A 16,370-nucleotide genomic window follows, 5' to 3' on the forward strand; every position below is an offset into this window, starting at 1 on the left:
AACCCTTACATAAGCTGCTTGTCAAAGGTGCAAAGTGGGAGTGGGGCCCACAGCACGACTGTGCTTTCAAAGCCGTAAAGACTCTGTTATCGTCTGACGCTATATTGACACACTATGATGAAGCTAAGCAGCTGGTGTTGGCTGCAGACGCTTCTCCTTATGGAGTGGGGGCTGTGTTGAGCCATGTGATGGCTGACGGCAGAGAAGCGCCCATCACGTAGTACTCTCGGACGCTCACCACGGCCGAGAGGAATTATGTGCAAATAGACAAAGAAGGCTTGGCGCTTGTGGCCGGCGTGAAGAAATTTCATGATTTCCTATATGGCAGACCTTTTGTGATGGACACTGACCATAAGCCCCTTCTTGGAATTTTCACACTGGACCGCCAGACACCCAACATATTGTTGGCAAGGGTGTTGCGCTGGACAGTGTTCTTGTCAGCATATGACTATGTCCTGGAACATTGGCCTGGCAAGAACATGGGGCATGCTGATGCCCTCAGCCACTGTCCCCTACCTGAACTGGACTCTGACCCTGCACCAACGTTCAAGGTAATGGTCCTTGAGGAACTGGCCAAACCTCTGGTGCACACATCGGACATTGCGACTGCTTCGGCCAAGGACTCCACAATCGCCAGGGTGCTCAACTGGGTGTGGAGGGGGTGGCCGGTGGGGCACATCGCTGAGGAATTCAAGCCATTTGCATCACGGCAATGTGAACTCTCTGTCCACCGAGGATATTTATTGTGGGGAAATAGGGTGGTGGTTCCCCCCAAACCGAGAAACCAGGTTCTTGAGGCGCTGCACAAATGCCACCCCGGCATTGTAAGAATGAAAGGGCTGGCCCGAGGTTACTTTTGGTGGTCGAAAATTGACTCTGACATCGAGAGTTGGGTACTGAGATGTAATGAGTGCCAGCTGTCCCGGCCTGATCCCCCACAGGCCCCGGTATAACAATGGGAGAAAAGTCACCGGCCCTGGTCACGAGTCCACATTGACTTTGCGGGACCTTTTCAGGGCCAAATATTCTTAATAATTGTCGATGCGTACTCAAAATGGTTGGAGGTGGTCCCGACCTCCAAAATGATGGCACTAACTGTAATTAATGCACTGCGCTGCATTTTTGCCACACATGGTTTGCCGGACACTCTCGTGTCCGACAACGGGACTTGTTTTACCACCTCGGAGTTTCAAGAATTTTTGGCGGCAAATCTGATCCAGCACAGCACGTCCACACCATTCCAACCGGCAACTAACGGCCAAGCCGAACGAATGGTGCGGACTACAAAGGAGACTCTGAGCTGGCTGGTGCAGGGCAACTGGAGCCAAAAGGTGGTGTCGTTCCTCCTGCTCCAGCACATCATGCCACACTCTGTGACGGGGCGGAGCCCAGCAGAAATGCTAATGGGTCAGTGTTTAACAACTCTCCTCGACCATATGCACCCGGACCTAACCACATCCAGACCCCCACACAGTGACTCCACTGACCAGACTAGGGGCTTTGAGGAGGGAGAGTATGTTGATGCAAGGAACTATGCTGGAGGGCATCGTTGGTTGCCGGCAACAGTAACCAAGGTACTGGGTTCACGTACTTACACAGTACGGCTTACAGATGGTTGTGTCTCCAAGCAGCACATCGACCAACTGAGGAAGCAATGGGCTGAGGCAGACCCTGAGCCCAATACTGAGGTGGCAGACGGGCGAACAGGTAGAGCTTCTGAGCTCGGACAACTCCCACGAGGGAGAACCACCCAGTATCACGACAGAACCCAGTTACCCGCCTGAAGACAGTTTTCAGGCAAACTGGCCCCAAGGTATAGGGGAAAGCCCTACCAACAGGGAAACACCAAGCTGTCCCCTGGTTGTAACATTAAGACGGTCACAAAGGAGCAAGCAGCCTCCTGCTTACCTAAAAGACTATGTGTGTTCACAGGTTGTTCCGTCTTAGGGGGAAGGAATTGTTATGTATTGAAACCTATGTTAAGCTTAAGTCTGAGGATTGTAAATAGACCAATCAGAGCTGCGCAATCTTCTGGAGGGAAGCACTCTGATTGGACTTTATCTGTAAGTACTTATTGGTTGTTATCTGACATGTGGGCATGGCCTGGACTGTTTAAAAGAGAGCCTGTTGCTCTATGTTTTTGTCTCATTCTGATTTCTTCTGACTTCGTTAATAAAGCTGATTCACTGTTCACCAGCTGTGTTGAGTCTCGTACTTAACAACACTCTGGCCCCAGTTTCTAACTTGGCAAAAGAAGGAGTGTTGGTGACCATGAACCCCAACCCAGGATCACCTACCCTCTTACCATCCTACTGGGCTCCTCCGTGCCGCTGAAGCATGTTGCACCTTGCTGTGCAGAGGAGGGAAAAGAAGAGGTGGAGGAGCAGCAAGGCAAGGCTGGGGCTCCCTCCAGGCGGGGATGCTGAGGGCTGGCCCCATGGAGGGGCATACTGGGGCCTGCTCCCTTTTCCCCTTTTCCTGGAGCACAGAATGTGGAGGGCCCCGAGTGCCTCTGCCCCTCACCACCACTATTCTTTCAGGCTGGCCAACCACTGGCAAAGCGAAGGTGTGGGGAGGCTGGCAGGCCCACGGGGCCATGCTGTTTTCCAGCTTCCCTGGGCAGGCTTTTAAAAAAGTTATTATTTTTGTGATGTCATATGTGATGTCATGCCTTCCAGTGCCCCCCACCAAAAATCATCTGGCTATGGGGCTGTCCACTGTAGCTTTCTGTGCACATAGCAGGGTGGGTGGATTTGAAGATAACATGGACCAGGATGTTCCATTTCCCTAGGTTTGGGTCACAGCTCCACCCATCAACTTTCTGAAGCTAAATGAAGCTAAATGACAATTTGGAGGTTCCTAACGTTAGTTTTATATGAGTTATGCTTGCCACATAGCTTTAGCAAAAAGCGGGGACAGGGGTTTCTGAGGACTGGATAGGCTAGGACAGCGGTGGCCAAACTTGTTTGACGTAAGAGCCACATAGAATAAACATCAGATGTTTGAGAGCCGCAAGACATGAACAAATATTACACGTTTTTACTGGTAAATATGCAATTTTGCTCTATTAACATTAAATGAGACTGCCAAAAATAATAACAAAAGTGGTAAAAGCAGGTATTGATAATGATATTTATTTCTCCAATGATATTTGTTTGCTAATGAGACTTAGCTTGCCCAGCTGCCCTGCCAGGAGCCACACAATATGTATGAAAGAGCCGCATGCAGCTCCCGAACCGCAGTTTGGCCACCCCTGGGCTAGGATAATCTGATTCCCTTCATGCTCAGCACTATCGTTTCCACTACCACACTGAAGCCCATGGCCAATGTTGTGGGTCCAGCTTTATTTTTCAGTGAGTTATGACAGCTACAGAAACTTGAGCTTCCATTCAAAATAGCATTAAGGGGCTTCTGCACATAACCTCGGCCAGGATCTCTTAATTCCCTTCCTTCTTGGCAATGTCTCTGTCATCATTATCCTGAACTCAGTGACCAATGCTCAGATGCTTAGCTTTATTTTCTGATGGGTTGTGCTGTCCAAAGGCAATAATGTCTTCCAATGCAAAAGGGGGGGGGTAGTTTCTGGCAATGACGCAGACCAAGATGTTCAATTTCCCTTTATGTTGGGCACTGACATCTGCATGAGCCTCCTGAAGCTGATGATCAATCTGGAGGGTCCTAGCTTTATTTTCAGAAGACATATGCCTGCCACCTACACGTTTAGCTTCCATTGCATATTGCATCAGGAGGTTTCTGCAGATAAGTTGAACCCGGACCTCCTGATTCCCTTCATTTTGGCTTGACAACTGCTATCATCATACTGAACTCATGTCCAAGTTTCATATACCTAGCTTTATTTTCTGATGAGACAATGATTTCCAATGCAAAAGGCAGGGAGGGTGGGGGTTTCTAGCAATTACTTGGGTCTGGATATTCCAATTCACGTTTTGCACTGCGACTTCTATGACCATCCTGAAGTGGGTGGCCAATTTTGAGACTCCTACCTTCATTTTCTGAGGAGTCATATGTGCCACAGATGGACAGATAGATTCTTTTATTTATATAGTTAGAGAAAGTTGTGTGTTTCTGGGAAAGACATATGGCTGACAAACAACAAGATAAGAGAGCAGAGCAGGACAAAGAAAAACATACATATGAAGTTAATGCCTGTAGAACCATTTCAATGAACGGGGTTAAGTCTATATTGAAAGGAGAACTGAAGGTGTTTCAGTCACAGATTTCTGATAAGATGGATAGGATTTGGAATTCAGTAGAAAAGAATGTGGAAGAAAAGATATTAGAACAAGAAAACAGAATTAGGAATTTAGACAATTTGGCTAAACAACAGCGAGACTTCAATAGCAAGTTGTAAAAACAGAGAAAGGGGTGGATAGACTGAAAGAAGATTTGATAAATGATGGTCCCTGCCACACGGCAGGAAAAACGACGGCCGAAGTGCAGCTAATTTGAGCCGCTCCAAACTAGAGACGCCGCGGCGGGACCCCACGGATCCCCAGAGCCGCTGCGCCATTGCTCCCCGGCACGATCAGATGCTGGGGAGAAAGCAACGGGGGGAGGGGGAGGCTGGCGAACTGCGCATGCTCACACATGTGCAGTTCAGCCAGGAGCTGGGGATGTGCCGGCGGAAGGACGCGCCCGCGATCCCACAGCTCCACTTGCTGCAGCCTTTCCGGATGAACCACCCAGGTAGGGGGTTCTTTTTTGGTGCGGGGTTTTGGGTGGGAGGGACGGATCGGTGACGGGCACGCAATGCTTCCCAGATGTTGCTGTGGGATCGCGCCCATTTGCTGCGCATCCGATCCATCCCTCTCCCGGCCCAAATCCTCGCGTGTGACCGGGGTCTAAGAGAAGAGAATTCAGACTGATTTTAGGAAATGGATAATATTAGGAAAACAATATTATTTTGAAGGATATTCTTGAAGCCGTAGGTGGATGTTGCTACTTTGGTTAAAAAAATCACAATTGTAATAAAGAACAATTATCCAAAAGTGTGTGTTAACAAACTCAAACCATTAACTCAAGAACATAAATGCTGCATCCTAAGAATCTTTTCCTGAGAACAAATCCTACTGAATAAAATGGGACTTACTTCTGAATAAAACTGCTTAGTATAGCTCACAAAGAAAATGAAACAAATTTAAAAGTTTAACAGATGAATTAAGGAAGCTGGGAGTATAATTTATTTTATTTTATCAGGGGAATACTGTGGTGGTTTATGAAGTTGAAGACGAAAGAAAGATCATATACTGAAAAAATTGCATGATAAGTACAGAAAGCAGAATGAATATTAGAAGATGATACAGGACAAACTTAGGATACTTAGTGGGAGAATAAAGAGATACTTTAAGTAGAGACACCTTGATATCTCTGGAGGATCCATTAAACAACAACAAGCAGACTGAAGGGTGAAGTTTCAAGAAGGCAGCAGTTGAGCAACACATAAAGAAGGAAATCTTTACTAGTAGACTTACAAGCAAAAAAGGAGAATGTTTTCCAAACTTTATAATAATATAAGAAACACATATTTATAATAAAGGTCATTATCTGCTCTCTAATAAAAATTAGATGATGTTTTCTCTGCTTTTGATCATTCAAAAACCACAGGGTTTGAAATTTGAAATTAAAAAAATAGATTTAATGAGGAGAAAATAATATATATTAGTTTAAATATCTATATGCTGCTTTTCTGTCATAAGCTCAAAGTAATAAAAGATTTAACAGGAATATATGTGTACTTGGTGCATTGGCTGGGAAGCAAAAATATTTACCTTTTTAGGCCTTTCTTTACTAAATTGTTAGAAATTACACTGAGAGAAATCATTTAGGGAGTTGATCATAATGGGATCATTAATAATAAATTAGATATTTGAACCATTCTCCAACAGAAGCAGTATTATCTGAGTATTTAAAAAACAAGATTAATATTACATGTTGTGTGGTGTTAATTTCCTACAGAATGAGTTTATACCTTTTTTCCTCAGGACATCACAGTTTTTCTAGAACTGATTTTTTTTCCTGTAGTCCCATGCTTTGATGTCTTTAGTTAACAGATCTACAGTTGACAGTTCCCCCTATAAAGATCATTACCTGACGATCTTAGAGTTAAGATTAGAATCAGGTGAGTTAGGGTTCCAGTGGAAACTTAATTTTTCCCTCGAAGAACAAGTAGTTAAAGAAAAGTGTCAGGCTTGGTCAAAGAGAAGTGTAAGGCTTTGTTAAAATAATAATTTGAGGTAAATTTAACATTGGATTTGAGTAACCTAACAAAAGAAAACCAACTGTAGTACTGTGGGGGGGAGAATAAACCTTATCCTAAAGCCTGGGAGCATAAATAAGTCTTTACCCAACACCATAAAGACATCAAATCCACTAAAGGCAAGCATACAAGGTGTTAGATAGTGGGTTCAAGAGGCTGTCATGAGTTCAGCATAACTCTTTATTCAGTAACAGAAGTACAACACACGTGTGCAAGCCGCAACCATATACACAAAGCCAACCCCAAAACACACCCACACTATACAAATACACCAATGGGAAAATTGGATCCCTTACTTGTATAGTGTCATTTAAGCTGATGTTACCTGATTGGCCAGCTCAACAAGGGCGGCCAATTCGAATGTAGCTGCAAGAAGCCTCTCAAACAATGGATGTTTGCTTGAAGCTTGCAATACACAGCACCAGGGGAGGGAATTTCAAAGATAGGGTGCTACAACTAACAACATACATATTACAGTTTGTAATATGTAGGATCAGGGTTCCCCTAATCTGACTTCAATGATGTCAGGAGTGTGGAACTTGTTTTTCAAACACACAGAGCCCCAATTCGGATTGGGACTGTGGCATGGGAGGAGAAGGAGCGTCAGCCTCCCCCCAGCATACTATTTTCCCAACCTGAAATAGCACCAAGGGGAGCTGTACCAATGGGCTATATGTGCAGACCTCCAATGTGTAAGTAGCTTCCCAGAGATGTTCCAGCTTGGGAAACAGTGCAGCTGGAAGGCTGAAGCCTCTCCCCTGGTATCATGGTCCAATCTGAATCAGAGTCCAGAATACTTGGAAAATAAGTCCCCCAACTCTTGACGTCTAACTGTTGCCATTAAAGTCAAGTTTGGGGGAACACGGAACCTACATATTACAAAGCAAGATGTGTGATTCGGACCTCATATTATGATCTTAAAGGATAGGCAGGAACATATGAAAAATGTGGATTCCTTAGATAACCTGGTCCCAAGCCATTTAGGAGTTTAAGGATGACAACCAGCACTTTCAACTGTGTCTGGAAACGTATAGAAAGTTAGTGAAGTTGTTATCACCCCAGTGAGATAGGATTGTTATAACTGGAACTAGTCAGCAACCACCTGACAATTCGAAACTATCTTCAAAGGCTGCCCCACAACAGATGTGGTATCCCCTATTCCATGTATACCCCTCTCCATAGAATACATATACACCTCTCTATACTTAGAAAAAACAAGCCTGAATTACATACACGAAGCCATGTTGTCTATTTTAGCGTACGTATGGCTAGAAAGCCAATTTCATAAGATCAAAATTGGCATCTTAATATAAATAGTGAACAAATGTAGATGACAGAACCCTGATATGACAGTTTTCCCCCCTTGCAATAAACAAATCAGACTAAGGGGGATTTTGAATGAAGTGTGTGATTTACTATTTCCCAGGTTGCCATTTCTACAGTCCATATAGCTTCCTTCTTCCTCAGAGCTCAAAAGACATATATTTTGAACTCTTTTGAGGGTGAGGCTTTGTAACAGCAAAACAGCAGGTGGAAGAAAAGTTAAGCCCCAGCTTCTTTCAATTCTGTACTTAAAATCTGCCCCCACAAACTGCTTTTCTAACCCCCCACCTCCAACAACAAATAGTGCTGGGGCTTGGTTACATGTGTTTGCACATAATGTAATACTGGCTCCTTAATTACTATAATACAAAGCTTTAAGCCCTGTTTACCAGAAGGATGATTATTTCTGCAAGGCTGAACACACATTAAATTATGGATGTGAGGTGATCTTTTTGGCAGACTGTACAGGTTGTACCTTAATTAAATGGGAACAAATATTAACAGCCTTCTGGCCTTTTCCTCAGCTAAGGAATGAATAAACATGCTAAATTAGCTCCTCGTGTTACTGTCACCTGATTTTAAAGGATAGCTGTTATTTTTTAAAAATCAGTATAGGAAACACTTCTTTCTCCATGTTTATCCACCGGGAGACTAGAAGATGACCAGCCGATACACAATTCAGGAATCCACTTTTCTGTTCAGGTTTCTTCAGTTCAAATTTTTTTAGACCTGCAAACGGCTGTAATCTCTCAAATCCAGCAATCCCATCCCGTTAACTGAATCTTCCAAAACATTTTGCCAGAACATTCCACTGTTCTCTCTGTTAACACTCAAATTTAGATATAACTTTAATTCCTTATGCTAAAGAAACACAGTATATAATAACAAAATGGTGTATGTATCCGAAAAGACTTTTCTTGTCTGCAGTATCTCTATCTTTTTTTTAATTTTCACAACCCAAGGAGAGACATATTCTTGCCATTCCCTCATGAGTTATTCCCAGTGAGCAAATTTTCAATTAACTAATGTCAGGCCAAAGTCCATCTCTACAGTAGATGAGTTCTTTTCATTGGGGAGACTTTACAAATTAACACTGAGCAATTATTACCTAGGCTATTATTGGAACACCCTGTCAAGCAACAGGAAGCATCAAGAGACACAGATTTCCCTAGGTTCTTCCCAAAGGGTAACTGAAAATGATGAGAACGGAAAATTACTTCCAAAGAGACATGAAGGAGAAGAGGAAGAAAAGTTAACGCTTGCTGAATGGATAGAAGAATCGGAGTATTTAAAGGCTGCAAAAAGGCATTGACAGAATATCTAAATGGGCAGCATACTCAGAAAATTCTGAGCAAATTAAAATAGGAATTCAAAACAGCAGACAGATGAGGGAGGTAGAAGGAGAGAAGGTCAAGAAATTGGTGAACAACAGGGTATAATTTCAGACTGATGCTTACGTAGACAAATTGTCCATGGGACTAAAGTTGGAGGCCTTCCTTTAGGTTACAGATATTTCTTCCTAAAGTATCCTCTTAGACCACCTTCTTAGGACAAGGGCAGCTCCAGTCTCTGATCATTCTTCTTCCTCTGTCCCAGCCATCATTCTCCTCATCCAAAATTTAATTGCTCCTGCTCAACTCTATCATAAGATCTAAATCGCTGCTTCAAAGAAATGCTGGTACTGATCATGCTCAAAGGAAAGTATGGGTGACAGTTGGAAACTAATATATATAGGACACATAGAGAATCCCACTTACACTCACCAAGATGTGTTAACTGTTCATCACTGTGACACAGAAATTCCTGCAATATTCCAGGGAGTACAAGGTAAAAGGTCTGATTAAGGGACTTAAAGCTGTGACATAGCTGCTGGATCCATATGGGCTGGTCTTCATGTTAAATCAATTACATGTGTAGCTGGGAACAACATGGGATCAATGCTCCCTCTAAGCTGTGGAGTCTTGTGAGCAAAAATTCTACTTTGTGAACTACTGGCATTAAAGTTGTGAGCAAGCAATTTGACTACTGCATAAAATAGTTTGTTCTGGAGCCATCCTTTCTGAGCTAATACAAAAATTTGTGAGCTATACACTAAAAAACTGGGTGGAACATATGGCCAGTATTCACACCAGTGCTACCAGCTACCAAAAGAATGACGCATTGGTATGGGAATTCATCATGTGTCTCACATGTTCCACATGATGCCTATTTACAAATATTTTTACTTCAATCTTGGCCATTCATAAATTATAATCATGATAACAGTCTTATTCCACATGAAATTTTTGAGCACTGGTGGTGAAGAATTTCAGATCCAATATTTACACTTGTCAGCATTTTTATATAAAACAAATAGGTTAACTGAGAATACAAAAATCAATTAATGTTGAAACTTGTTTTTTATGGCTCTACTGTGGTTTGACGCTGGAAATCTACTTAACGAATCCAAAGTCTTGATAAACTTTTTAGCAAAATATGCATGTTAAGATTAAAAAGTGTGACCCTCAGCTGAATGTTTGTATGTCCAGAATTACATACTGTACCTTTGGTGTCTTCATCTTCAATGGTAGTGTTTGTGCTCTCTGATGATTCCTGAACAAAGAATGGACAGGAGAGAAGCAAAATAAGTCCCCACCCTTTTTTCAGAAAGTCCATTTGGTCACCTGTCACCCAGTTCCACCCCAACAGCACCAAACACTGCAAAGGGACAAAAACAAGGTAAGCATCAGATTTAAAAAACAACAACACTAATCATTAACACTAATCAGTAACAACAATTCTTGCTTTGTACCTATAATACTTGCCTCAACTTTTAGATCATGAATAATAAGTACATCTAACTGTGAAGAATCTTGTAGAAATGGATTCATCTTTCTTCCATTAGCCTACTACAGTGCTGTACAAAATAGATCCAACAGGAGTGGGGCTTGAAGTCTCTTACCATTATAACTAAAGGGGCAAGAAGGGCTGTGTAGGAGTGAAAGACACCATGTTGACTGTACAATCAGGAGAGGAATGTACAAATTAACAAAGAGGGAGCTAGGATGAGAGAGTGAGGGGGGTTGTGCAGGAGTGAAGGAGACTACATTGACCGCATAGTAAAGAAAGAAATATACAATACAACAAAGAGGGCTTCCAAGACCCACATGGACCACCAAAGGCTGACACACACCTCCTTCCATAAATAGCCAACTGGTACACAAATTAATGCAGAGAAAGCAATCCATTAATTCTCCAAGTTTCTCATCAAGACAACTCTACTAGCTGAACGAGATTCAATGCCTCTATATTCATCCCACCAGAAGGTTATTTTACATGTTACCCACAATCACAAGTGGCAGGTTGACCAAGGCCGTCAGCTGTTTGGTCTCCTGTGACTGTATAGTTCCAGCAGAGCCATATAAGATGGCATTTTCTTTCATGGTTCCTTGGACTGATGCAGCTTGCAGACCTGCTAAAGGAGAAGTTCCATGGAGAACCTTTCACTAGAAACTGGAATTAGGTTCTCAGTGCTTTTGGGCTTCAACGATCATTCTGCACCAGCCATCCCTGTTCATAGGATCTGTAGGGGAGACACTATTCAGAAAGTGTTACCTCCAACCCTACTTTCCATCACTCAGAAGTAACTCCCAAAAACAGGGAAGGCTGGAACATGTTGAGAGGCCCAACATTATCAGCATTGAGGAAGACAAAGGACACTCACCATTAACTGAACGCTGGAACTGGACTTTCTTTTCTGGAAAAACAAGGAGAAGAGATGGGACAAGAAGAGACACAGAGTGAGAAAGAAGGAAGAGAGCAGAACATGGGATGTAGGGGGTCCTGATCCTTCTAGAGAGATGAAGAATTTGTGGATCAATCTGATCCTTAACACAAGAGTTTTGTGTCTGGAGCTCAGGAAAACCAGCCAGAGTGCAAACTGATCTGTGCTGATCTAACTTTCACACTCAACTGACAATTCCATCAGGCTTGCCCTTGCTACAGTTTCTGCTGTTTTTACTTTGAACCCATTCACCCCTGCATTTTATGTCTTTCTGAATCTTGTCATCTTGACACTGCACAGAGCTCAACTTGTACAATTAATTTCTAATCCTGTAATTTTCTAATTCCGGCCAAGCCTCATTATAGCTAAATTTCTAAAACTCATCATAGCACAGACTTCTAAACTGGTAATTATGCTTTGAGATCTGATTAAATATACACCAGGGCTTAGATCTCGCTGAAAATTTCCAGTGATGGAAGCAGAGTGCAACTTCCTTGTATGTCCCTTCCACTACAGCCCAAAATGCCTCTTGAAATGCTGTGTTTGGGAGCCTGAGGACCTCATAGAAACAACATGAGAAGGGAAACAGATTTTCAGCAAGAGGGGGGGAAGGACCAAAAATTGTAACCTGCTTCTGATAGCAGAGATCCTCCGCAGGATCTAACTGGCATCAAGCTCTAATTATCACACTAATTTCACTTGTGTACACAACAACATCTGAATGCAACCTTCTATAAATGAAGCACTATACTTTCCAAATCCTCCTTAGCAATAACATCTCTCACTATTCTGTCTGTGACTACTAGCAGCTTGAGACAATGGAAACTTGAACTGTACACTTCTCAGATACACACGACACCAGGGAATATGTGAACAGAGCTCCCAGCATTTTTTTCAATCACTTGCATGGGGGCCTGTTTTGGATTGGAAGCATGATACAAATGGGTTGTGATCTCCCCCCCCCCCCATTTACCCAATCTAAAAAAAATCCCAGGGAGTCAGAATCTGAGTTGTGGGGTAAACTTACTGGTACCCATACCAGTATTCATAACATTTACCCCAACCAGACAAATGACTCCTAGGGTCCATTCCAGATGAGAAAAACCACATTGAGTAAAGATTTGAAAAACCTTGGCCCACTTCCCTCATGCTGCGATCCCAGTCTAATTTGGGTTCCCATTAATAGGCTTTAAAAGAAAAATGCTGAGAGATCAATTCATACAACCTCCAATATTATGTGTAGCTGAGCCCCCACGTATAACATGAGAAGAAACCCTAATAAACCCAATCCAGTTTAATGCCCAGAGTGTGGCAGGGCACTTAATACCTACTGAACCTTTGAAAACCTCCCAGGGAAGGCTTCAAAACCTCCACACACAAAAAACCCATATCAGACTGAATGGCTCTTACGAGGGATTCTTAATGTTTTAAGCTAAACCTGCAACATTCTCATACTTTATACTGATTGCTAACCATTCTGTCCTTGACAGAGCTACTATTGTAGCTGCTTCAAATTCATTTTGTGGGGAAAAACAAGATCACAACACTTAAATAAACAAATAAGCTCATGTTTGCACAGCACACGTGTGCATAACGGTGAGGATTTTACGTATCTGTAAAGCACACCGGATCTGTTATTTACCCACTGTGATAAGTTTATATTGGGCATTTGCAGGGATACTAAATAGGAATTAATGTGTTTATTTTATCCATTCCTAAATATTTAAAATATCTATATCCTGCCACTCCATTCATTGGAATCCATGAGGCAGCTAGATGTAACCCACTGTTACAGCACTGTACATTGAATCATGCTTGAGAAGGGTAAATTTTCTCAGGAAAAAAGAAATCCCCCATGGAAAAAATTAGTTTTGGTAGCCTTTCAAATCTGATGTGGGAGACAATACCCTTGCTCACTATTTCAAAAGGAGTGGCTTGTGAGAGTTTATTAGAAAAATGTAGAAGTAGACCTAAGTCAAACCTTGTGCCAGATGATAGTTTCTCTCTCTTGATCTATGCACCTGGCACAACATTAATCTGTATGATCAGAAAACAGGACAGCAAGAGAAATTATGCTATTTCCCATCTCATTAGAGAATAAACGTGTGTGTGTGGGGGGGACTTAACAGGATGATAAATCATGGGTCAGCATCCCTAAGGGCAGTCCCCAATGACTAAAGGGACCTTGTTGAATTTGTGTTCTATAGAACAGAGCACCAAATTGATATTATGTGTACTAAGTGTCAAATTGAGACCATACTAGATGGAAGTAAGCTTATTTGCATTGCGGTCACAGTCTAAGTATTTGTTCTGAGCCACCGAGTGGTACTGAACAGCATACAGGAATCTTGGGAACAATCCAATATCCAAGGCTTTCATTCATGATGGACTTTTCTCATTTTAACGTACATCAAAGAGAGACTCCTTATGTCAGATTCCTAACATATACTCAAAACACTGCTGACCTCTTGCAGATGTTTCTTATTTTCTGTTCCTCTAATCCATTTCGTCTCCTTTCTTGCTTTTGCACTCTGCTTACTTCTGCCCTCTTTACAATGGTTTGGACATCTCAATACTATAGTCTTCCTTCAATTTTTACCATAATACTATGGAGTACACCTTTCTTTGCCGCTGGCAAGACATTATAGGAAGCAAGAACAAAGTAGAAGATCTGGAAAATACACCAGCAAAATAACAAGCTCACTATGCACACACTATGCAAGGCATAAATATACCTCTATCTCAACCCCTCTCCTTACTGACAATTAACAGGTATCAAACATATCCACATTGCTGACAAGATCAAAGGCTATTTGCCACAAGTAGAACTACACTAGAACAAACAACTTAATGCTGATTATCACTTGGTAATCCTGCTTCCCTACTGAACCTTGTTTGCTACATCATAAGTCATCCTCAGCAAGCCTTCCTGGATCCTCTTCTCTAAAGCCAACAAGACAGATAGTAGACTCTATTAGTAGCATCAGCACTTCTGCTGCCCATGATGGAGTCTACTAGGCTTAGATGGTGACTGCAATGATTTATAACCTAGAAAGATGCAAGAATAAATTGTCTGCTAAACCTTACTGGACAGTAATTGTAGAAGCAATTAGACGCAACATGACACAACATAAAAGCAGTGACCCCATTAAAGTAGGAACATAAATACAATAAGTGATGCAACACAGGGCAGGGCTTTATTAGTTTAGGACATAACAGGATGTGACATGGGCAGTGATTGCATTCATTTACAATGTAACAGGATGTGACACCAAACAGGGCAGTGAAGTCATTGTGTACCCACTAGCTGAAGGAGAGGCAAGGCCTCTTCTGTCAATTAGGCATGGGGTCATATTGGGGAAAAGATAAGAGGGGGAAAGGGTCTTCCATTTCTTTTAGCTTTCTCAGCTAAGAAGTTTCCAACTCTACAGAAGTGGTATACGAGACATTTATTTTATGAGTAGCAGAAACAACCTGCTTTCCACAATGGAACCATTGCTTAGAAATGGAGCAATACCTCAAAAATCATAGACTGGTTCTTTGAAGTCCATTTGTTACCATGAGATGGTCACAACAGTGAGTTTCCTAAGAAAGTCACACTAACAAGGCCCAGGATCTTTCTCACCACATAGTTGAAACAGCCACCATCTCTTCCAGTTAAAGAAGTAGTAACATCAAACAAGCAAAAATGAGAATCCACTGATAAGTCAGGTGGAAACTCCATCTTTGAGAGTGCCGGGATGGAATTTGGTCCTCTGTGGTGTCTTGGGGACAAAATAGAGTGATAGTGGCAGAAGAGAATAGTCTGAGAGGCAAGCTTCAGTATGTCTTTGGTGAGGAAACCCTGTCATCAGGATTTGCCTCCTTCAAGTAACAAATACCATTCTTTAAAGCAGAGTTCATTTCCCACATCCACAGACACGAAAGGATAACCTGGCACAACAGTTAAAGAGTTGCCAGCCAGGCATCCTTCAAGAATGCTTCAACTTGGCTTACGGGGGAAAAGAAATTGTAGTTATGTTAGCACAATATCATTCAATACCAAGTTCAAATTTTACAAACATTTTATTAGAAGGGGTAACACTACTGGAAGGAGAAAAAAATTGTGTATCCATTATTCCACAGCTCAACAAAGCCAATGAACCAAGATAAAGAATGCTTCAGTTATAAAGCAAGAGACCAATGCAAAGTTGGAACTTCATGCATTTCCCCACGTGTTCAGGTTCTCAGTTCCAAATACCGTTTGCCCTGCTAATTTGCCATACTAACCTGGCAGCCTTATGGACTCCAGTAAAATCACAATTATCAGCAAAAGAGAGCTTGTTTGCTGACCACTGTCCAAAAAGAATCCAAATTAGCCAAAAGACACCCTTGCCCTCACTTCCCATCCCATCTCCCTCTCTTCCAGATGAAGTGTCTTTCAGTTTGTCTTACCTCTCACAGCCCCTTGCACTGGATTAGAAATGCTTTAGAGACAATTCAAATGATCAGGGGGGCATGTGGTACAACTCTCTCCCCAGACTGTACCACCTCAGAATGCACATAGAAGGGATAACTCTTTAACAGTGACCCACAAAGGAAGATAATCCATCAGAAGATGGCCTCCTTGCATTCTAATTCCTAAAAAAGGACTGCGGAATCATACCACAAGAGCTTTGTGGCTTTACAGTCACACAGGAGGGTTGTATCACTTGGGCTTACAAATATCTGAATTGACTCAGTTCAGAGTACTTCTTCCTCCTTCCAAAAAAATCTATAGGATGGAGTTTTTTGTTGGGAGCGTTTTTAGGATGTACCCATGGTTCACAAAGAACATATCAAAACCTAGCTTAGTTCTCCAGAAATGTCCTTTTCTTCTTCTTCCTTTTAGCCCTCTTTTTGTCTTTCATGCTGCAATATGAAGAAACCAAATAAACCAAGCACAAGTTGGGGCATCCATTACTTCCTCTCAGCAGTGCAATTTTTACCTGGATAAAAGTAATACTTATATTTGCATTTCTGCTGTCT

At 42.2% G+C, this 16,370-nt stretch overlaps 1 protein-coding gene across 1 annotated transcript in view; it reads right to left on the minus strand.

Moving 5' to 3' along the window:
• The window catches only part of CAMK2A (calcium/calmodulin-dependent protein kinase II alpha), a 186,853-nt gene that overhangs the window by 10,687 nt on the left and 159,796 nt on the right, over positions 1-16,370 (minus strand). Inside the window, exons 14-15 of the mRNA XM_015426573.1 lie at positions 11,304-11,336; positions 10,144-10,192 (exon numbers count right to left, since the gene is read on the minus strand). Coding sequence (XP_015282059.1) covers positions 10,144-10,192; positions 11,304-11,336 — 82 coding nt within the window. The remainder of the gene's footprint in view (positions 1-10,143; positions 10,193-11,303; positions 11,337-16,370) is intronic.

This window comes from Gekko japonicus, unplaced genomic scaffold (assembly GCF_001447785.1).
Source record: "Gekko japonicus isolate JY-2015 unplaced genomic scaffold, Gekko_japonicus_V1.1 scaffold1447, whole genome shotgun sequence".
NCBI lineage: Eukaryota > Metazoa > Chordata > Lepidosauria > Squamata > Gekkonidae > Gekko > Gekko japonicus.